Source organism: Balaenoptera ricei, chromosome 9 (genome assembly GCF_028023285.1).
Source record: "Balaenoptera ricei isolate mBalRic1 chromosome 9, mBalRic1.hap2, whole genome shotgun sequence".
In the NCBI taxonomy this organism is placed as follows: Eukaryota; Metazoa; Chordata; class Mammalia; order Artiodactyla; family Balaenopteridae; genus Balaenoptera; species Balaenoptera ricei.
The window spans coordinates 15,478,430-15,501,470 of record NC_082647.1 but is presented as its reverse complement, the minus strand read 5'-3'; the positions used below and the strand labels follow the sequence as shown (position 1 = coordinate 15,501,470).

The 23,041-nt window shown below is 39.2% G+C and overlaps 1 protein-coding gene across 2 annotated transcripts in view; it reads left to right on the top strand.

The window, feature by feature from the left end:
- The first annotated feature begins 6,951 nt into the window (after positions 1-6,951).
- The window catches only part of TRIM24 (tripartite motif containing 24), a 93,894-nt gene continuing 77,804 nt past the window's right edge, over positions 6,952-23,041 (top strand). For both annotated transcript variants that reach the window (XM_059933285.1, XM_059933284.1), the window contains exon 1: positions 6,952-7,627. In XM_059933285.1, the coding sequence (XP_059789268.1) occupies positions 7,264-7,627 (364 nt within the window). In that variant the 5' untranslated portion in view covers positions 6,952-7,263. The remainder of the gene's footprint in view (positions 7,628-23,041) is intronic.

The following is a 23,041-nucleotide window of genomic DNA, read 5'->3' as shown; positions in this document are numbered from 1 at the left end:
ATTTTGCTATTATAGAATCATAGGCAGTCATTAAAAGTGGCTTTATAAATCTATAGATGTCTACATGTATTGTTGGGTTTCTTAGTCTGCTTGAGTTGTTATAACAAAATACCATAGACTGGATGGCTTATACAACAAAAATTTATTTCTCACAGTTCAGGAGGCTGGAAAGTCCAAGACCAAGGTTCTGGCCAATTAAGTTTCCAGTGGGAGCTCTCTTCCTGGCTTGCAGATGGCCACCTTGCTAGGTGTTCACATGGCCTTTCCTTGGTGTACGTGCTCCAGGAAAGAGAGAAGGAGAAAGCAGGGTGGCATGCACTGCACTCTGGTCTCTCTTCTTATAAGCCCGCCAATTATATCAGATTAGGGCTCTACCCTTATAATCTTATTTAACCCTAATTTACTCCTAAAGACCCTATCTCCAAATACAGTCACATCCGGGTATAAGGCTTCAATGTGTGAATTTGAAGGGAGACACAAATCAGTCCCTAGCATTGCGTTTAAAAAAATTACTAAAATCATGTATATTGTGGTTTCGATTATGTAAAATTACACATGTGGGTGTGTACGTATAGAGTATGTTTACCTAGATAGAGTCTGAAAAGATGCTCCCCAGTAGCACTGAACTCTGTAGGTGGCAATGACAGGCATCTTTGGGCTGCATTAAGAACAAATTGTAGAACAGAAAAGCAGGCATAACTAAAAGTAGTGGTTAATTATATCACCACCATAAAAGCAAATGAAAGCTATGTAACAAATGAAGATTTGTTTCAAATAAATAGAGTTAAATGTTTTTTGAAAATAACCCAAAAGAATGACACTTTTCAGAAGTAGAAATCTGTACAATGAATTATACTATCAAGTGAAATATTTCTTGAAAAGTAGAAATTTCCTGTGCTACTGCTGTGCTTTATGTTGAGTTGTGCCAGGATAAATTTTTTAGAAATTTTTTCTTAAGAATAAACCATGTCATCATCTTCAGAGTCCTTTCCATCTCCTGCTTTGGTCCAATCACTCATCTTTCACTATTTGCCCCTTCTTCACAGAGGGTCACAGATCTCCTCATTCTCCTTATAGCTCCTAATTACTACACTTTTCCTTTTCTTCTCTTATGTTATCTGCAACAGTTGTTGCTTTTTCCCTTTATTCTGTTTGTTTTCCTTCATTTGTTCCTTTATTATCTTCCTTGTTCTCACCCTCTTTTCTTTTTCTTGGTCCTCTTATTGACCTACTCTTGATCTATTGAGTTTTTCATTGCTTTTTTCTTCTTTTCCCCCTCTGCAATCCCTAACCTCATAATAAAACCCGATACAGAAAAACAGACACATAGATCAATAAAACAGAAATAAACCCATGCACTTATGGTCAATTAATCTACAACAAAGGAGGCAGAAATATACCATGGAGAATAGACAGTCTCTTCAATAAGTGGTGCTGAGAAAACTGGACACCTACATGTAAAAAAATGAAATTAGAACATTCTCTAACTCCATATACAAAAATAAACTCAAAATGGATTAAAGACCTAAATGTAAGACCAGATACTATAAAACTCCTAGAGGAAAACATAGGCAGAACACTCTTTGACATAAATTGCAGCAATATTTTTTTGGATCCGTCTCCTAGAGTAATGGAAATAAAAGCAAAAATAAACAGATGGGACCTAACTAAACTTAAAAGCTTTTGCACAGCAAAGGAAGCCATAAACAAAATGAAAAGACAACCTATGGAGTGGGAGAAAATATTTGCAAATGATGTGACTGACAAGGGATTAATTTCCAAAATATGCAAACAGCTCAAACAGCTCAACATCCAAAAAAACCAAAAAACCCAATCAAAAAATGGGCAAAAGACCTAAATAGACATTTCTCCAAAGAAGACATAGAGATGGCCAACAGGCACACGAAAAGATGCTCAACATCGCTAATTATCAGAGAAATGCAAATCAAAACCACAATGAGGAATCACCTCACACTGGTCAGAATGGCCATCATCAAAGAGTCTACAAACAATAAATGCTGGAGAAGGTGTGGAGAAAGGGAACCCTCTTGCACTGTTGGTGGGAATGTAAATTGGTGCAGCCACTATGGAGAACAGTATGGAGGCTCCTTAAAAAACTAAATATTTATTTATTTATTTATTTATTATCATATGATCCAGCAACCCCACCCCTGGGCATATATGATGTCATTTATATGTGGAATCTAAAAAAAAATGATACAGATGAACTTATTTACAAAACAGAAATAGACTCACAGATATAGAAAACAAACTTATGGTTACCAAAGGGGAAAGGGGGGGTGGGGGGCAGGGATAAATTAGGTGTTTGGGATTAACAGATACTTACTACTGTATATAAAATCGATAACCAACAACAACCTACTGTATAGCACAGGGAACTATATTCAATATCTTGTAATAACATAATGGAAAAGAATCTGAAAAAGAATATACATATATATATATACACATATACATATATATCTATATCTATATATCTATATCTATATCTATCTATATATATATATATATATATATCTGAATTACTTTGCTGTACAGCTGAAACTAACACAACATTGTAAGTCAACTATACTTCAATTTTTTTAAAAAAAAGTGCCTTCACAGAGCAGGCAGACTATTAAAATGTGGAGCTTCTCTCTGCCCCCAGATAGTCCCAGAACAGTTTGCTCAGGTATTGTTTCCAGTTCTTCTTTTTTTTAAAAAAAATATTTATTTATTTATCTGGCTGCTCCGGGTCTTAGTTGCAGCACACAGGATCTTCACTGCAGCATGCAAACTCTTAGTTGCAGCATGTGGGATCTAGTTCCCTGACCAGGGATCAAACCCGGGCCCCCTGCATTGAGAGCACAGAGTCTTAGCTAGACCACCAGGGAAGTCCCTGTTTCCAGTTCTTAAGCTGATTCACTCCAACTATTCAGAAAGGTAGTAAGTTGACTAGAGCCTCATGAGTGAATATTCAGTTTACAGCCCTCTGTGTTACTCATGTCCTTCAAACAAGGGGATGAATATACCCCTTCTCCTATTACTCTCTAGCCCGTACCCAACTTCTTTTCTTCTGCAGGTAACATTCTGAAAACATGATTTACCTGGAAGAACAAAACCACTGGGGAGGGGAGGTGTTCAGGGAAATGGAAAATCCCCTGCAAATATCTGTCCTGGACCTTACTTACTCTTTTGCAGATGGCTCACAAGAGCAAAAAATTTGAGGAAAGGAACCATAATCAAGGCAAATAGTTGGAAAGGAGCAGAGGGTGAGAGGACTAAAGCAGGAGGAAGCAAGCTCTAGATTTTTGGCCTCCATGAAATATGTGAGATATTAAAGGAATACAGAAGAGAAGAAATGGTTCTTAGCCTCAAGGAATTATAATCTAGTAGGAGAAATAACATGCCTTTTGTGTTGGGTGTCCCCAAGACCACCCTCAGTTTCAGTGATTTGCTGGAAGGACTCACAAGATTCAGAAAGTTTCTATACTCCCAGTTACAGTTTATTACAGCAAAAGGATACAGCTTAGAATCAGCAAAGGGGAAAGGTGCATAGGTAAAGTCCAGGAGAAACCAGGAGCAAGATTCCAATTGTCCTCTCCCAGTGGCATCCCACAAATAGCCTTAATTCTCCAATCAACTACATAATAACACGTGCAAAATGTTGCTAAGCAGGGAAATTCGCTCAAGCCCTGATATCCAGGATTTTAATTGGGGGTAAGTCGTGAAGCCCCGCAGCACCTGTGTGACTGATCTTAACTACTTAGTCTCCAGCCCCTCAGAGGTCAAACTGACACAGCATGGCCCAGGGCCTCAGGTATGCAAAAACCGGTGTTAGCCTTGTTAGTATAAACTATCAGATCAAACTGATAGAGTGTGGCCCAAAACTTCAAGCTTACAAAAATACTCTTACTAGGTAAGATAACAGTTCAGAGATCATCTCCCAGGAGTTATTCAAGGGCCAGTTCTTTCTCTGGAATATGTAGATGATCGCGTAACCCACCCTCACTGAGTTAACCCTTTACTGCATCACCAAGTAGTATGCAGACTATAAACTTTTTTAATTAAAAAATTATTTATTTATTTATTTATTTTATTTTGGCCTCGCCATGTGGCTTGTGGAATCTTAGTTCTCCAACCAGGGATCGAACCCAGCCCTCGGCAGTGAGAATGCAGAGTCCTAACCACTGGACCGCCAGGGAATTCTGTATAAACATTTTTTTTTAAAATAACGGAATTTAAAATTTTTCTGATAACAGAAAACTTAATCTGGTCATATTCTCAGTTACTTTAGGTTTTGTTTCTATTTTGGTTTTGGTCATCATTTCAGATTTTAAGTCAGTCAATACAATATTCATTCTCCTTTCTATCTAGGGCCAATTTGAAGATCCGAGGCTGTAATAGGGCCATGGCATATGTGGGAGAGACACTGGGTCCTTGGGCATCCTTGGTTTATGGTGGCATACATAGAATGTGCTTTGCCTCCATTGGTTCTCGACTGCTGACATCTCTCCGGAAGCCGATGAGGTAATGCAGGACAGTCTTTGGTCCCTGCACACTGCATCCTCCTTGTCCTACCAATGAAGCCTCAAGTCATCCAAGCCTTTGGACTACTACTGAAGGGACAGCAATCTTTACTTTGTTCCTTTAAAGCTATAGGAGATTGAGCGAAGGGGTAATCTCAAACTCTTCTTGTCCAGACCTGTGTCACAACCTCTGAGAGTTCTACTCAAAAATAATTTTGTTAAACTTCCTTGGAAGTTCAAGAATTTCCATCCATTGCTGCCTTTTAAGGGGTGGGCGCGAGAAATCCTCACCAGCATCTAATGCTCTTGCTCTCCTTGCAGGCTCCCTTCTCTTCCGGCACAGGCAACCTGTATCTCCTCTCTCAGAAGTGGTGTTAGAAGTGGTGCTGGTGAAGTTTAGAAAATGACAAGCCATCCAATTAGGCTGAAGCTTAGAATGGGTATGGGAAAGCAGTGAGGATCGGGCAGGAAGATCGAATGAGGCTCTCAGGCAGGGATGAAATTGTGGAGAGCCTTGGATGCAGTGGAGAGCCATAGAAATTATAGAAAAAGGGCAATAGAGAGAGCTGTGATTAAGGAAGAATAAGAGTGTGGATCTCTGTGAAATATTTTTGCAATACATTTGGGAGGACAATATATAGATAAGATAATTGTGATTAAAAAAACCTAAAACAATAAATTCATTTTCTGGACTTAAAAAAACCCAGAAGCCGTATATATTTGAACAAAGTAAAACATGATTGTTTTAATTACATGAGACTAGGAAGTCTAAGAATATGGAAAACAGTTTTCTCTAAAACTGATTAGCCATGATGATTTGAGAAACTGAACTAGTGGGTTGTATTAAATTGCATGGAATTCTGTCCAAACAAGCCTCTCCAATTTACCTCATTCTTTTCTTCTCCACCGCCATCACCTGAAGGAATACAAGGCACTTGTCTTTCAGTCTGCTTGAATCCTGTATACCACCTCTACAATGAATTATTAGCATATTAAAAGCATTACTTTATAATACAGAATTTGCTTTCCTACTACATGAAGATTTTCAAGGTACAGCTACAAAAACATAGGGTACAGAGGGAAGGGCATTTCAAAACAAAGGGAAAAGCATGTGCAAAGCAGGGAAGAGTTAAAATTGCTGGAGCATAAAGTAGTGGGAGCTTCAGCTTGAGAGGTGTATGGGGATGAAATTTGGAGGGATAACAGGTGAGATAAGAAATTTGTTGCTCTAAAGCTGTTCCTGGACCATCCACATCACAATCAGGAGATGCTGCTAAAATTGAATACGGGGAGGGGTCCAAGGATCAGCTTCTAAGTAAATTTGCCAGGTGATTCTTACGCAAACTAAGGTTTAAGAAACTACTACTATACAAAATAAATAGCCCTTGAATGTCATTAAGAAGGAAAACTTCACTCTGGAGGCCTATGGAAATTGGATTTAAGGATCTGTTTGGGAAAGAGGCTGCTAGGAGAGGAATAATTTGGGAAAGGTAAGGTCTTGAGGGAGAGCTAGGATGCGTAGAGTTTGCCCTTTGGCCATTTTTAGAGTGAAAATATGTGCAACTTCTGATATAAGTGTGGGGTGGGGTTGGGGGGGATGAAAAAGAATATTTTAGAATTATTTGGCTATCAGTATTGACATTTATTTCTATTTCTTGTAATGATGCCATGTTTATGCAATAAAACACTTTCAAACAATCTTTATATATTAACTCCTTGGAAAATGAACTATTTTTATTCACTTAAAAAGCAAATCACTGACTTTAAAAATTACTTTCACCTTTTTCATTGGGGAAACCCTTTAAAAATTCCCGACTTGCAAGAGAACCTCCCCTCTTACTCTTCATGCTCGCAATTCATCAGAGAGATGAGTAAATTCAGGTGGCAAAATCCATGCCTCCTCTACAATATCTTTTCTACACAACATTTTCCCGTTTTTTAAAATTCTTTCCTTTGCTTTTCACTCTCTCCACTTCGTCATCCTTCTACCCTCCCACCATATTTATTCCTCCTACAGGACCCCTGTCTGCAGTAGTAAAATGAGTTTTTCGTACCAGTTACTTAATTAACAGTGTCGGGTAGACACAGTGAAGCCCCGCCCCATAGGAGGAGCTAACACAGGCGGACCGAATTAGGTGGTCGATCGTTAACAAATGAACCCTTAATCTTTTTAGAGGAGCTAAACACACACAAAGGCCCAATCGGAGGCCGCGGTTCCAGGAGCTCGGTGGGCGGGGCTGGGCAAGCTACCTCCCACCTCCCAGCCTCCCGCAGCGGCCGTCCGAGCCTCGCGGGCTTCCGCACGCCCCGCCCCCCGACCAGGCGCGGCGGCTATTGGGCGGCGCACTCCTTGCAGTCGCCTCGGTTGCTGGGAGAGGGAGGGAGGGGGCGGGGCCTGAGGTGGGTCCGGGGGCCCGAGAGAAAGGCCGGGAGGCGAGGGCGGGCTGGGCGGATTTGACGAGAGCTGCGGCGGTTGGCGAAGCGGACGGGGCGCAGCCTCTCCGGTGTGAAGAGCAGTCCCCACTGACAGATCCCCTTCTTCCGGCCGCGCCACCCGGGAGGCGGATCCCCGGGGCCTGAGGAGGCTTCCTCGGCCCGGGCCTCCCTCCCTCTCCTACGAGTCACCCGGGCGGCCTGGGAGGAGGAGGAGGAGGAGGAGAAGGAAGTCGTCGGGGGCGGCGGCGGGCAGAGAACCCGCTCCTCCTTTCCCAGCGGCGGCGGCGGGGGCAGGACAATGGAGGTGGCTGTAGAGAAGGCGGCGACGGCGGCCGCGGCGGCTTCGGCGGCGGCCGCCGGGGGGCCCTCGGCTCCGCCGAGCGGGGAGAACGAGGCCGAGAGTCGGCAGGGCCCCGACTCGGAGCGCGGAGGCGAGGCGGCCCGGCTCAACCTGTTGGACACTTGCGCCGTGTGTCACCAGAACATCCAGAGCCGGGCGCCCAAGCTGCTGCCCTGCCTGCACTCCTTCTGCCAGCGCTGCCTGCCCGCGCCCCAGCGCTACCTCATGCTGCCCGCCCCCATGCTGGGCTCGGCCGAGACCCCGCCGCCCGTCCCCGCCCCCGGCTCGCCGGTCAGCGGCTCCTCGCCGTTCGCTACCCAAGGTGAGAGGCGGGTGCAGGCGCGGTGGGGGGTGGGGAGCCCGGGCAGGCCGGCGCCCTGGAGCGGCGCAGCGACCCGCTGTCATGTCGCCGCCGCCCGGGGTGCGCGGCGGGGGAGGGGCGAGGAGGGTCCGTGCTGCCGGCGGTGACATGGAGGGCCCGCGTGTTGTGCGGCGTACCGCGCGCCCCGCGAGCAACTTGCACCGGCGCTGTAGACTTGGCAGCGCTGCTGCTCCTGCTCCCCAGCATTCTCCCCCCGGGTGCGTGGCCCGTGCGACCCGCACTTTTGAAAACCTCTGTCGGAGTCTGCTGTAGCTGTATCTCGGGTCCTTTGACGACTGCATCTAGTTAACCGCTGCCCTCTGCCTCCCCAAAGCTTTGTCCAGGTCCATATGATCCTAATCATCTCGTATGTACCCTTGTTATTTGAGCTGGAGAGGGGGAGGGAGGGATGAAGATGAAGTGATGGTGACTTTCTTTGATGATTGATTACAGATCGGATGCCGTCTATTTTTTGTCTTGCATGTTTTGGGTTATTTACCTTAATGAGCCCCCAGTTCTCTCTTCTCCGATGGGGACAAAGGAACTAAGAGACGGTGTTTTGTTGTCCTCCTCTTTCGGAGATTTTATTTTGAGACGGTAAATGGTAAAGAGAAATAGAACAAAGTGATTTGGGGTGCCGCATTTTCTTGTATTTTGTGGGCAGCAGCTGGAAATGTTGAAGTTACTGTTCTCTTTGTGGTGTTTGTTACTGTATAATGAGACTTTTGACAGGCAGTTCCCATTGCTAACGTTAACAGGTTTGAAACACTTAAAGTAAGCACAGTAAATTGTTTCTAGTAGAATAACTGAGGTTTTAAATGTTTATATTGCAAATATTTGAGCACCTCCGTTTAAAAAATACAAAGTGAGTGGAAATAATTCGTTTTTAATATATATACTGCCTTTTTTAAAGGGACTAGTTGATTTAATCAGAGATAAAATGCAGATTAAACAGTTGAGCTAGGTCAAAGAACAGATGACATTGATGCTTTTAAATAGGTTGTAGTGTTAGATTCTTGATTTAATTATATGTTAGGAACAGTGTCTAGTTGAGAGAGACAGTTTTCCGTGGGTTTCTCTGTTTCTGCAGGTCTTGCCAGGGAAGGTACTGACTGCCTTTTGTTTCTGTTTTTAAAGGATGTTTGTATAAGGAAGAGCCTTGGAAGGTAGAGATAGTGTCTTCCACCAGAGCAAAGAATAGCTATGCATGTGGTGCAGTATAATAAAGATAGATGTCTCCTTCTGGGGTAAAAGGCAGGCATGCTTATTGCCCATCATAAAAGATGAGGGTTCCCTAGGCTTTGGTTTCCTCTCCTGCAACACAACCCATTGCCTGTGCAAGCATCAACTGCCCCACTTCACCTTGCCAGGTGGGAACTGGGCCTCTGGAAACCAGTGCAAAAATGTTGACGCTTTGGCTTATATTATTACTGGAAGTAACAAACTGCCCTTTGTATCTGACCTACAAGTATCGTATCTTCAACCAGCATCCCTGGTAAGCTACTTTGTTAGCTTACAAGTAGGGTAAAATCTCAGATCCTTCACGCTGATTTGCTCTGACATGGCCCACCTGTTGGAAAGTTAATACAGGTGAAACTTAAATTTTAGTTCTTAATTTTTAGACACTTTTAAGGGTTTCTTTTATTTATATTTTAAATGATTAAATGGGTCAGTAGCCAATTAGGAACTAAATTTTGCATAATTCTAGAATTAAGATGTATTGTGTGCCAGGCCATGACATTTAGATCTGAATGAATGAGAACATGGGTAATAAAAGCGCTGATCCTCAATTCTGAGGCAAGTTTGCAATTACAGAGAGTTCTCAAAATGTTCCAGTCTCCAAATATTTTTTTTATCCTTGTGTTTGTATTGTAAGCAAGAGTTCAGGAAAGCATTTAAATTGGAAGATAATGTTTTTGTTTTTATACTAAGAAAGAAGAAGCCTTTGTTAAATGATACTTTCACATACACCTCTAAAAAATAAGGCTATCTTCAATAAATTAAAAATACTATCCTGAGTCTTAATAACTTGAATATTTTCTCCCTTCCTCTCTCCTTGCAAACTTATTTTAATACTAGCTGTAACAAAAGTTTAGGCAATATATTTCAGAACTACACTTGACCCTTGAACAACACAGTTTGAACTGCAAGGGTGCACTTATACACAGATTTTTTTCAATAGTAAATACTAGAGTAGTACAAGATTTGCGGTGGGTTGAATCCGAGGATGCGGAACTGGTGATAGGGAAGGCCGACTGTAAGTTATATTCGAAATTTCAGCTGTGGAAGGGTCAGTACTCCTAACCCCAAACTTGTTCAAGGATCAACTGTAAATAAATAGGGTTCATTTGATTATCTCTGTTCTTCATTCTCCTAATGAACTTGTGGGTACAGGCATCATAGGTCAAACTACAATACCTTCAGGAGCTAAGCAAGTAATTGAGATGGAGAACTATGAGCCTGGGGTAAAATAATAGGGAATGGTGGGGAGTGAAAGGAAAGGGGAGCAAACTGTACTAAGCTCCAGCAGATTGTCCTGTGATAGTGCAGGGCCAGGGTTGGAGGATCTTTTATTTATTTATTTTTTAACGAGAAGTCTGAAGTCTGGATTTTATGTAAAGTTTCTCTAGTATTAGATATTGGCAAGTAATTACACACCCACACACACACCCACACACACACCCACACACACACCCACAAACACACACACACACACACATTCTGTAGGCCAAACAAAACAAGTGTTGTTGAAGCCACATGTGTTGCAATTATACTCTTTTAGATTTAGATACGGGTTTTCAAATTTTAGCTCTACTAGAATCACCTGGTATGCCTGTTGAAAAATCTAGATTTCTAGGCCTCTCACCCCCAGAGAGCCCAAAATGTCATAGTTTTAGAGTTCTAGAGTATAATCATAAACCGTAGTTTTTTGGGGGTTTTTTTTGAGTTTTTTTTTAGCTCAAGCTGTATTGTATTGCAAAGTACAGTTGATCAAAGAGGATTCTTTAGAAAATTAAAAATTCAAGGTGTAGTGTTCTCCACAGTATTAGACCTAGTTTCCCTTTCTATTAAGTACTTTTTGGTGCTCCCTTTGTTATATCCTGAATGAACTTTATAGAAAGCAAGTCTTTTCTAACACGTATTTTTTACAAAAATCAACATAATGGTTTGACTGTTTTAAAGAAGAAACAAAGCTAATTTATAGCAACAAACATATAATTTGTAAATGCTTAGACACAATTACACTAGCCACCAAGCCTCCATTGAGAACATTGGTTTAAACTTTTGTAAGGCAACCAGTTGGAAGGAATGAGGGTGAGTGACCACAAGCTAAAGTTGGTTTACTACCTCAGTCCTGACTTTCATTTTCTTAGTATGCAGTAATGGCCAGGAAAGAGGGAAGAGCTTAGAAAACATTTTCTTTAGGTACATATTGGTACATGAAGTCAGGAGACAAACTGATCTTGGAGAAATGTTACAACATTGTGCAATATTTTGTAGGTGGATGTACTGTTCAGCCAAAGAGTAGCAAGCTCTAAGAGCTATTTTTAAAGAATACTGAGAGCACACTTTTGAAAGGGGTCAAGGGAGAGTAAAATATGAGTCCATCAGTTCTCTTTATTTTTTTTAATTTTTTTTTAAAGACTTTTTATCTTTCTTTTTTTTTAAATTAATTTATTTATTTATTCATTTATGGCTGTGTTGGGTCTTCGTCTCTGTGCGAGGGCTTTCTCTAGTTGCGGCAAGCGGGGGCCACCCCTCATCGCGGTGCGTGGGCCTCTCATTATTGCGGCCGCCCTTGAGGCTCCAGACGCGTAGACTCAGCAATTGTGGCTCACGGGCCCAGCCGTTCTACAGCATGTGGGATCTTCCCAGACCAGGGCTCGAACCCGTGTCCCCTGCATTAGCAGGCAGATTCCCAACCACTGCGCCACGAGGGAAGCCCAGTTCTCTTTATTAACTGGCAGTCCGTAAGATATAACTATCAATTATGGGAGCTGATTTCTTTTGGTTCTTGGAGAAAAGTATTAATCACGTTTTGAGTACAATATATAATGACAAAGGATTTAAGATTTAAGATCTGTATACAATATTCACCTGCTGATGGAAGTTACTATTGATTTCAGTTTGGGGTTGTTATGAATAAAACCGTTATAAATATTTGTAGACAAGTCGTTATGTGAATATGTTTTCATTTCCTTGGGTAAATACTTAGAATTGGAATTGCTTGTTTGTGTCATAAATGTATGTTTACCTTGGAGTTCCATTTTGCATTCCCTCCAGCAGTGTATGAGAGTTCCAGTTAACGTCCTCACTAATTTGGGTGGTGTTAGTCTTTAATTTTAGCTCTTCTAATACGTTTGAAGACGTATCTCATGATTTTAATTTTCATTTCCCCGATGAATAATAATGGGCATCTTTTTCTGTGCTTATTGGCTATTCTTACTTATTTTTGGTAAAATTTCAGTTTAAGGCTTTTGTAGATTTTTAAAACTAGGTGATTTGGCCTGTTACTGAAAAGTAAAAATTCTTTGTATATGTCCAGTTTCCAGGCACTTGTCTACATATATATATTGCAGGTATTTTCTTCCACTCCTTTTGCTTGCTTGTTCATCTTCTTTTTTTCTTTTTTCTTTTTTTGCTGCACCATGCGGCATGTGGGATCTTAGTTCCCTGACGAGGGATCATACCTGTGCCCCCTGCATTGGAAGCATGGAGTCTTAACCACTGGGCCACCAGAGAAGTCCCTCATTTTCTTTTTTTTTTTTTTTTTTTTTTTTAACTTTCTATTTTATTTCGGAGTATAGCCAGTTAACAGTGTGATAGTTTCAGGTGCACAGCAAAGGGACTCAGCCATACATATGCACGTATCCATTCTCCCCCAAACTCCCCTCCCATCCAGGCTGCCACATAACATTGATAAGAGTTCCCTGTGCTGTACAGTAGGTCCTTGTTGGTTATCCATTTTAAATATAGCAGTGTGTACATGTCCATCCTAAACTCCCTGACTATACCTTCTTATTGATGGTGTCTTTTGAAAAGCTGAAGTTTTAAATTTTATCTAGTTTATAATTTCTTTTTCTTTTACTGTTAGTGATTTTAGTGTTCTAACAATTCTGTGCCTACTCCAAGTTTACTTAGATTTTTCTCCTGTCTTTTCTTTCAGTACTTTTATAGTTTTAGCTTTTATATTTAGATCTGTAATATATTTTGGGTAATTTTTGTGCTAGGTAAGGGTTGAGGTTCATGTTTTTAACCGTATGTTAAAGCACCATTTATTGAAGAGAGTACTTTCCCCATTATATTACTTTTGGGATTTTTGTAAAAAGTCAGTTGAACATATATGTATGGTTCTGTTTCTCTACTCTCTATTCTATTGATCTATTCGTTCAGTACTAATAATGTTTTTTTTATTTTTAATTTAGCTTTTTAAGCAGATTTTGAAATTGGACAATTTTGTTCTTTTTCAAAATTGTTTTGGCTCTTTAAAGTCATTGCATTTCTTGACAAGTTTTTAGAATTGAATTATCAATTTCTACACAAAAGTGCTATGATTTTCATTGGAATTGCATTGAATCTAGATATCAATTTGGGGAGAATGATCTTAATGATATTGACTGTTCCTATCCATGAACATGTTTTATTTCCCATTTATTTAGATCTTTAATTTCTCTCAGTACTCTTATAGTGGTCTTGGGCAAATTTTGTGAAGTTTATTCTAAAATATTTTATGATAATGTTCTTTAACAATATTGAAATTGGTGTTTTAAAATTTTTCATTTCCAATTACTTGTTGCTAATATATTGAAATACAATTGGCTTTTGTATATTGATTGTATATGCTACTCTCTTGCTAAATTCAATTATTAAATCTAGTAGTTTTTTGTAGATTCCTTAGGAATTTCTACATAGACTATCATGTTACTTGCAGGTAGTTTTACTTGTTTCTTTTCATCCTTTATAATTTGTGACATTTTCTTCCCTTATTGCACTAGCTAGGACTTCCGGTAGCATATTGAATAGAAGTTTAATTTCAATATTAAATGAGAGATGACATCCATTTTCTTATTCCCGATCTTAGGAGTAAAACATTCAGTCATTCACCACTAATATGTTAGCTTGGTTGTTTTTTATAAATGCCCATTATCAAAATTAAGAGGTTCCCTTCTATTCCAAGTGTACTGAAGGTTTTTTTATCATGAATGAATGATAAATTTTGGTCAAATGCATTTTCTGTATCTATTAAAATGATCATATGGTTTTTCTCTTTTTTTTTTTCTGTTGCTGTGGTGAATTACATTGATTTTCAGATGTTAAACCAGTCTTGAATTCTTGGTGTATACCGCACTTGGTCATGATGTATTATCCTTTCTGTGTACTTCTGGATTTGAATTTCTAACACTTTAAGGGTTTTTTTTGTTTTTTCTTCATGGGGAACATTGGTGGTGTGGTTTTCTTGTGTTTTTATCTGATTTTGGTATCAAGGTAATACCTCAAAACGTGGTGTGAGGTGTTCCCTTCATATCTATTTTCTAAAAGAGTTTTTGTAAAATTACTATTAATACTTCTTTAAATACTTGACAATTCACCAGTGAATCCACCTGGACTTGGAGTTTTCTTTACGGGGAACGTTTTGATTAGGAATTCAGTGTCTTTAATAGAGATACAGCTATCAGATTTTTTGTTTCTTCTCAAATCCATTTTGGTAAATTGTTTGAAGAAAATTATATGATTCAGCTAGTTTGTACATTTACTGGCATGAGTTTGTTCCCAATATTCCCTTATCCTTTTAGTGTTTTCAGGAGCTGAATGATGTCCCCTCTTTTGTTTCTATATGTAATTCATATTTATTCTTTTTCTTGGTTACTATTACTAAGGGCTTATCAACCAACTTTTGGCTTTGTTAATTTTATTTATTGTCTCTGCTTTAAAGGTATAATTTTTTCTCTAAGCACGTGTTAGCCATCTCAAACAAATTTTGTGTTGTGTTTTTATTAACATTCCATTAAAATTTTTTTAAATTTCTCTTGTGATTTCTTCTATGACCGATGGGTTGCCTAGAAGTGTGTTAATTTATAGGTATATGGGGGATTTTCTAGATAGCTTATTTCATTGTAGTAAAAAAATGCTCTGTAGGGTTTAAATCTTTTGAAGTTTATTGAGACATTTTATGTTCTAGCATATCATCTATTTTGGTGAATGTGCACTTAAAGAATTTAAATTCTACAGTTGTTGGGAGTAGTGTTCTGTAAATGTCAATTAGGTCAAGTTGGTTGATAGTGTTGTTAAAACAAATTATATTTTTATTTTTGTTGTTGCTAGGTTTGGTTTTTTGTTGTTGTTGTTGTTTTAAAGCTGTACATATTTTAAATTTATTTATTTATTTTAGGCTGCATTGGGTCTTTGTTGCTGCACGCAGGCTTTCTCTAGTTGCAGCGAGCAGGGGCCACTCTTCATCGTGGTGCGTGGGCTTCTCATTGCAGTGGCTTCTCTTGTTGCGGAGCACGGGCTCTAGGCGCATGGGCTTCAGTAGCTGCGGCACGCAGGCTCAGTAGTTGTGGTTCACGGGCTCTAGAGCGCAGGCTCAGTAGTTGTGGCGTGTGGGCTTAGTTGCTTCGCGGCATGTGGGATCTTCCCGGACCAGGACTCGAACCCGTGTCCCCTGCATTGGCAGGCGGATTCTTAACCACTGCACCTCCAGGGAAGTCCCTTTGTTGTTGTTTTTGTTTTTGTCTGCTTGTTCTATCAGTTATAGAAAGAAGAATGTTTAAATTTTCAATCATGATTGCTGATTTCTCTCTTTATTCCTTTAATCCAGTTAGTTTCTGCTATAAGTATTTTGAAGCTTTGTCTTACTGATGAATTGCCTGCCCTTTTTAACACTACGAAATGTTCTTCTCTATCATTCATACTACTATTTCATGACCTATGCATTGTCTTATATTAATATAGCTACCAGTTTTATCTTTGTGTTTAAATTGTTTATTTTTCCATCCTTTTACTTTTAACCTTTATATTTAAAGTGTATCTCTTGTAGATAGTGTATGGTTGTGCCTTGCTTTTTTATCCAAGTTGTAAAATTTTGCTTTTAATTGTTTAATTCATTTACATTTTAAGTAATTTATTAGTATGGTCCAATTTAAGATTACCATCTTTTTATTTATTTTCTCTTTGTTCCTGCTGGGCCTCTAGTATCTTTGCTCTTCTCTCAATCCCTTAGCAGCTGCTCTCTGGTAGACTTCTGGTAAGTCTCACTCTGCACATGTGTGGTAGCCTTCAGCCAAGAATTTGGGGAAACCCTGCATAGACTACTGGCACCCTTCCTCTGTGCAGTTCCCTTCTCTCCAGTGCTTATCTGTTTCACAGCCCAAATTTTCCTCTGGCTCCTAAGCTGTGTTCTGCTGAGCCTCTAGTTCCCTGTACCATGGTCAGGATATAGTTCCCAGGCAGAGAATCAAGATATTTATAGGGGCTCACTTCCTGAGTTTATTCTTCCCAGTTACGTATAGTTATTCATGTCAGGCAAGCTTGCCTTGGTACTAGTTACTCTGTCCTGGTGAAAAGTTGATGTCCGAAGACCATTTTTTAATCACATTGCACTTTTTTCATATACTCAAATGTGGGTAATCAGCAAACTTTGGTTCTTAGATCCTTAGATTTGTCCCTTTAATTTTTCTTAGAGACCGCACCAATTTAAACTATCACCTAGATGCACACATCTCTCGTGTCTTCCTGTTACCTTGACCCCTTTCTCAAATTTTACGTGCATTTTCAAGTATGCACTAGACCAGTAGTCTCTAAAATGGGATGTGTGCTGCATTATGAAATAAAATTCTAGTGAAGTGAGGGAAAACATTAGAACTTATTTGCATAAATTAAGCTTGAAAGTACTTGATGTGTAGATTGTTGTGGTCACATGAATAAGCATGTTAACTGGCTACATTGCACGTATTGTACACAACGTATCCTGAGGGAGGAGTCAGGGCTGCTGCAAGTCCAAAAGGTACCTTTGTGTGAGTTAGAAATAAGCATGGAATAAGCGTGGCGTATGTAGCCCCAGGGAATACATGGCTTAGCAAATGGAATGCGAATAATCCTCATTTGCCCTCTAAAATTAGGCAGTCCCTTGTGCTGTATCTGAATGGGTCTCCCCTCACCTACCCCCCAAGTTTAATTGTGCTTAGAGCCCTGGAAGATTGGGACCTAGAACTAGGAATAAATCTTCTCATAAAAGAAAAAAACAAAAACAAAACTATACACAGCTGCCCTGGAGGTGATGGGATTTCTCTACTGCACACCCTGTTGTATTTTTTTTTCTCCCACAAATTGTAACACAATTTAGATAAGTAAGTTTATGGATTTTCACATCTGTTTTTAACTAAAATGACTGTCAAAAGATTGAAAATCATGGTAGGCCATTACCAGGACCCTAGTGAAATTAGGGTCTAATCTCCATTCCTAGAGAAGTTCCATATGGATGCCACTCAAAAAAGCCCCTCAGTTTCAGCAGTCTGGAAAGTCCCTAAATTATAAGATGTAGGGCACATGTGCAATAGCCATAAAAAATGATCCCCCCCACACATCTATGGTCAATTAATCTTCCACAAAAGAGTCAAGAATATACAGTGGAGAAAAAGTCTCTTCAATAAGAGGTGCTGGGAAAACTGGACAGCTACATGTAAAAAAATGAAATTAGAACATTCTCTAATGCCATATACAAAAATAAACTCAAAATGGATTAAGGACCTAAATATAAGACTGGACACTATAAAACTCCTAGAGGAAAACATAGGCAGAACACATTTTGACATAAATCGTAGCAATATTTTTTGGATCTGTCTGCTAGAGTAATGGAAATAAAAGCAAAAATAAACAAATGGGATCTAATTAAACTTAAGAGCTTTTGCACAGCAAACAAAACCATAAACAAAATGAAAAGACAACCTACAGAATGGGAGAAAATATTTGCAAATGATGTGACCGACAAGGGACTAATTTCCAAAATACACAAACAGCTCATACAGCTCAATATCAAAAAAACAAACAACCTGATCAAAAAATGGGCAGAAGACCTAAATAGATATTTCTCCAAAGAAGACATACAGATGGCCAACAGGCACACGAAAAGATGCTCAACATCGCTAATTATCAGAGAAATGCAAATCAAAACCACAATGAGGAATCACCTCACACTGGTCAGAATGGCCATCATCAAAGAGTCTACAAATAATAAATGCTGGAGAGGATGTGGTGAAAAGGGAACACTCCTACACTGTTGGTGGAAATGTAAATTTGTCCAGCCACTATGGAGAACAGTATGGAGGTTCCTTAGAAAACTAAAAATAGAGTTACCATATGATCCAGCAATCCCACTCCTGGGCATATATCTGGAAAAGACGAAAACTCTTAATTTGAAAAGATACATGCACCCCAATGTTCATAGCACTATTTACAATAGCCAAGACATGGAAGCAACCTAAGTGTCCATTGACAGATGACTGGATGAAGAAGATGTGGTACATATATACGATGGAATATTACTGAACCATAAAAAAGAATGAAATAATGCCATTTGCAGCAACATGGATGGACCTAGAGATTATCATACTAAGTAAAGTAAGTCAGACAGAGAAAGACAAACACCATATGTCACTGATATGTGGAATCTAAAAAATGATACAAATGAACTTATTTACAAAACAGAAATAGACTCACAGATATAGAAAACAAATTTATGGTTACCAAAGGGGGAAAAGATGGGGGGATAAATTAGGAGCTTGGGATTAACACATACACACTACTACATGTAAACTAGATAAACAACAGTGTCCTACTGTATAGCACAAGGAACTATACTCAGTATCGTGTAATAGCCTATAATGGAAAAGAATCTGAAAAAGAATATATACATTTTATATATATATATATAAAACACTGAATCACTTTGGTGTATACCTGAAACTAACACAACATTGTAAATCAACTATACTTCATTCAATTAAAAAAATTATAAATTAATTCTTTTAAAAAAAGTGATCCCAATTCTAATTAAAAGTGTAGAGAGAGTTCCATTTAAGTCTGTAATCGAGGTTGGGTACTGTTGGCTTGGTTCTTACCTAGTTTAGGAAGATGCAGAAAACTGAGCCCAGAGAAATCGGGGCTGCTCATATTTAATGACTTCTTCAGTGTTTTGTAGGGGGATAGATACTTGCATTCTTGACACCTGAATATGCAGTCAATGGTGGATTAGCAGGCAAGGAGATCCATGTTCTATAGAAAGCTTGTAACCGTTGCTGCCTCATTTTGTGTTTAATTTTATCAGGTGTATGGAGTTGATGGAGTTGTGATTTTTCCCACCAGGCATAAATTACTTGAATCTTTGACGTCTCATATTCAGCTGTGATAAAGATAATGTTAATTTTGCAAGCATAGCAGCATAGAATGGCAGAACTGATCCTTTATAGGCTCTTCATCAGTCTTATTATGAAGTTGACAGCAATGATTAACTAGGTCTAACAAGAATTGGGCCTAAAAGTTTCAAAATTAATAAGAAGACTCTTTGAAATTGATTGACATCCTCTATGTTAATAAGCTATGCCATAAGTGTATATCACATCTTGGACCATTAGCCAGTAACGGTATGAAGCTTTCATGATTAGCAATACATTTAAAAGCATTTATTTCATTCTTTAAAAATATCTTATATTTATGTGATTTACTATGTACAAGATACACTAGTACTTTAACATATGTACATAATAAATATATATATAGGGTGCATGTTCAAATATTTGTGTTTAAAACAACACGTGAACATATAAGTATCAGCTGAATTGCCTCAGTGTTTTTGCATGTTTATCTAGTCTTTAAAAACATTTTTCAAATTCTCTGAAGTTGCAAAACAACCCTATTCCTCAAAGAACTACCAGAAGATCTTTGATTATGGATAAATAGTCTCCCTGGGATCTCTTGACTATATATATTCAGCATTAAGCATAACCAGGAAGAGAGCCTATAGCACATGAGATTCTTAGTGTCTGTCTGTCTCTGTGCTGGTATATGTTGATTTATGTTTCTTTCTGTCCTCATCAATCTTCTAGACTTGCGGTTCAAGTTCTCCCACTTCCCTGACCCTTCCTTTTTGGTCTCCTTGTTGTCTTCCCTCTGTTTCCTTCCCTTCTACTCTTGGAAAGTAGAGTGTGGAGATCACCTAGGACAAACCTTTAGGAATTTTTTTTTTTTTTTGGCTGCATTGGGTCTTTGTTGCTGCACGCGGGCTTCATCTAGTTGCGGCGAGTGGGGGCTACTCTTCGTTGCCGTGCACGGGCTTCTCATTGCAGTGGCTTCTCTTCTTGCGGAGCACGGACTCTAGGCACGCGGGCTCAGTAGTTGAGGCTCGCAGGCCACAACAATTTTGGTAGAGAGATAGAAGGGAAAACCATATTGGGGTGGGTGGGAGGTAAAGAGATATAGATGGAAAAGTTTACCAACTCTGTTAAAAAAAAAAAAAACTTTACTTCTGAAGGGAGGGAGGAAAGGGATAAGGCAGTATCTGGGGAGAAAAAAATAGGAGTTGAGGAATATTTCTTGTTTATTTTTTTGTGAATAGGAAAGGCTTAAGCATGTTTATTTATTTATTATTTATACAATTTTTAAAGGTCACTCTCCATTTACAGTTATTACAAAATATTGGCTATATTCCCTGTATTGTACAATACATCCTTGTAATGCTATCTTACACCCAGTGGTTTGTACCTCCCACTTCCCTATCCCTATATTGTCCCCCACCCCATGTGGTAACCACTAGTTTGTTCTCTATGTCTGTGAGTCTGCTTCTTTTTTGTTTTTTCACTAGTTTGTTGTTTTTTTTTTAGATTCCACATATAAGTGATATCATACAGTATTTGTCTTTCTCTGTCTGACTTATTTCACTTAGCATAATGCCTTCCAAGTCCATCCATGGTGCTGCCAATGGCAAAATTTTGTCCTTTTTTATGGCTGACTAGTATTCCACTGTGTGTGTGTGTGTGTGTGTGTGTGTGTACACACACACACACACACACACACACACCCACCCCACATCTTTATCCACTCATCTGTTGAGGGACACTTAGGTTGTTTCTGTATCTTGGCGATTATAAATAATGCTGCTATAAACATTTGGGTGCATATATCTTTTTGAATTAGTGTTTTTGTTTTTTTCAGATATATACCCAGGAGTGGAATTGCTGGGTCATATAGTAGATCTGTTTTGGGATCCAGCCAAGTGAGCTATTGAATATACAAAAGAAGAGATTTGTGAGTGTGTGAGCTTCTGAGAAGGCAGGGTAGGATTGATCCAAGGCATGGTGGAGAGATTAGTGACTGGATAGGAGAAGAAACGTTTTCTTTATTGTGAACAGGAGAGAAGGCAAGAAAAGGCATAAATATAGAAGGTTTCTCTGTGTGTCCTCAAAGTGGGTGGCATTTCCCAGTAAAACGTAGTATGATTACAGATCATGTTTGCTGCTAGAGATCAGAATTCATAGTGATACCCGTATGCCTTCTCTGAAGCAGCAGAGTGTTTCAGGGTAGTGTTACTCAACGTGTGGTCCACACACTGTTAACATGGGTCTGAAATGAAGCAAAGAGTTTGCCACAGGAAAGTCTGGGGGAGCTAGGACAGCCTGGTACCTGAAGTTCTTGGAAATATTCAGTGAAAAGAACAGAGCCCCACGCTGAGAAGAAACTGCTGCAAATAAACACAAGTTGACTAGGATAGGAATTTAGGGGTTAAGAAGAGAGAAGGTTCAGATACATGTGGGAAGGGGGACTGGAGGAGGCGGATTTCAGAAAATATTAGAGACGTGGTTACACTAAGGTACCATAGGTTTGAATACTTTGTGGTAAAAATGTAAGAGGAAACCTTAGAACTCTGAATCTAGGAAACAACCTCTACATAGGAAACTTCTCTTATAAATACAGGAAAATCCCTTAATATGAATTATGGAAAATCCCTTAATATGAATTATGGAATCTACTGTGGTTTTATACCAGTCAAAGATATTATATAAGAAAAAAGGACAATAGCCCTCAATAATAGATCTAAAGAAATTGAGATAGCATTGTACCTTGGTCTTAAAGTAGAGATATAATGAAACCTATTTCTACAAATGAAACAGGATGTTACGTAAAAACAACATAAACCATAATTACAAAAGTTTAGAAATGAGTTGGCTGTGCTATAGGATGTCATGAAAAGAAAAACTGACAGTTAAGGAATAAAATTAGAAGTATTTCAGAAATGAAAATAAACCAGAAAGTTCTTGAATGAATAGACACTCTAGAAACTACCATAAAAGAAGTAAAGGATGGGGACTTCCTTGGTGGCGCAGTGGTTAAGAATCCGCCTGCTAATTCAGGGGACATGGGTTCGAGCCCTGGCCCGGGAAGATCCACATGCCGCGAAGCAACTAAGCCCGTGTGCCACAACTACTGAGCCTGCGCTCTAGAGCTCGTGTGCCACGACTACTGAGCCCGTGTGCCTAGAGCCCGTGCTCTGCAACAAGAGAAGCCACTGCAATGAGAAGCCCGGCACCGCAACGAAAAGTAGCCCCTGCTCGCCTCAACCAGAGAAAGCCCGCACACAGCAACGAGCACCCAATGCAGCCAAAAATAAAAATTAAAAGTAAATAAATTTAAAAAAACAATAAAGGATGGAAAAAGATGAAAACAAATCAAACAAGTAGAGAAGGAGATCAAAGAAATTCATAGAGAAAGTGATAAGATCTTATATTCACATACCCATAAATAAATGGATGTTTATAATATGAAGAGTACTAAAACAACGGAACAGAAAAAAATTACAATCAGAGAAAATGTTGAAAGGATGGTAAACATCTATATTAAAAGGGCTTACCATGTGCCTAGGAAAATTGAAACAGAACAGGCACCACTGAAACGTGTTCTAGGGCTTTAAAGAAAAAGAAAACACTTTGGACAGCTATACAAAAAGACTACATCACTTATAATGGAAAGAATGTCAGATTATCATTAGACTCCAACATCAGCATTAGAGTCCAGAAGACCATGGAGTAAAGATTTTAAGATTTTCACAGAAAGAAAATGTGAGTTGAGACTGTATCCAACCAACTGATGTTCAAGCATAAAGACCACGTGTAAGAACTTAGCAAGTATCGTTCTTATGTACCCTTACTAAGGATACCAGATTTTGCTATATTTTCTTTAAATTTTTCATGTTAGTATACTTAGTTGTTTTTTTCTGACCCATATGAGTAAATTGTAGATATCATGACCCTTCAGCCCTGAACATGTTAATGTGTCTCTGAAGAATAGAGATTCTCTTCTTAAAAGTGTTTTTAAGCTTTATTGAGA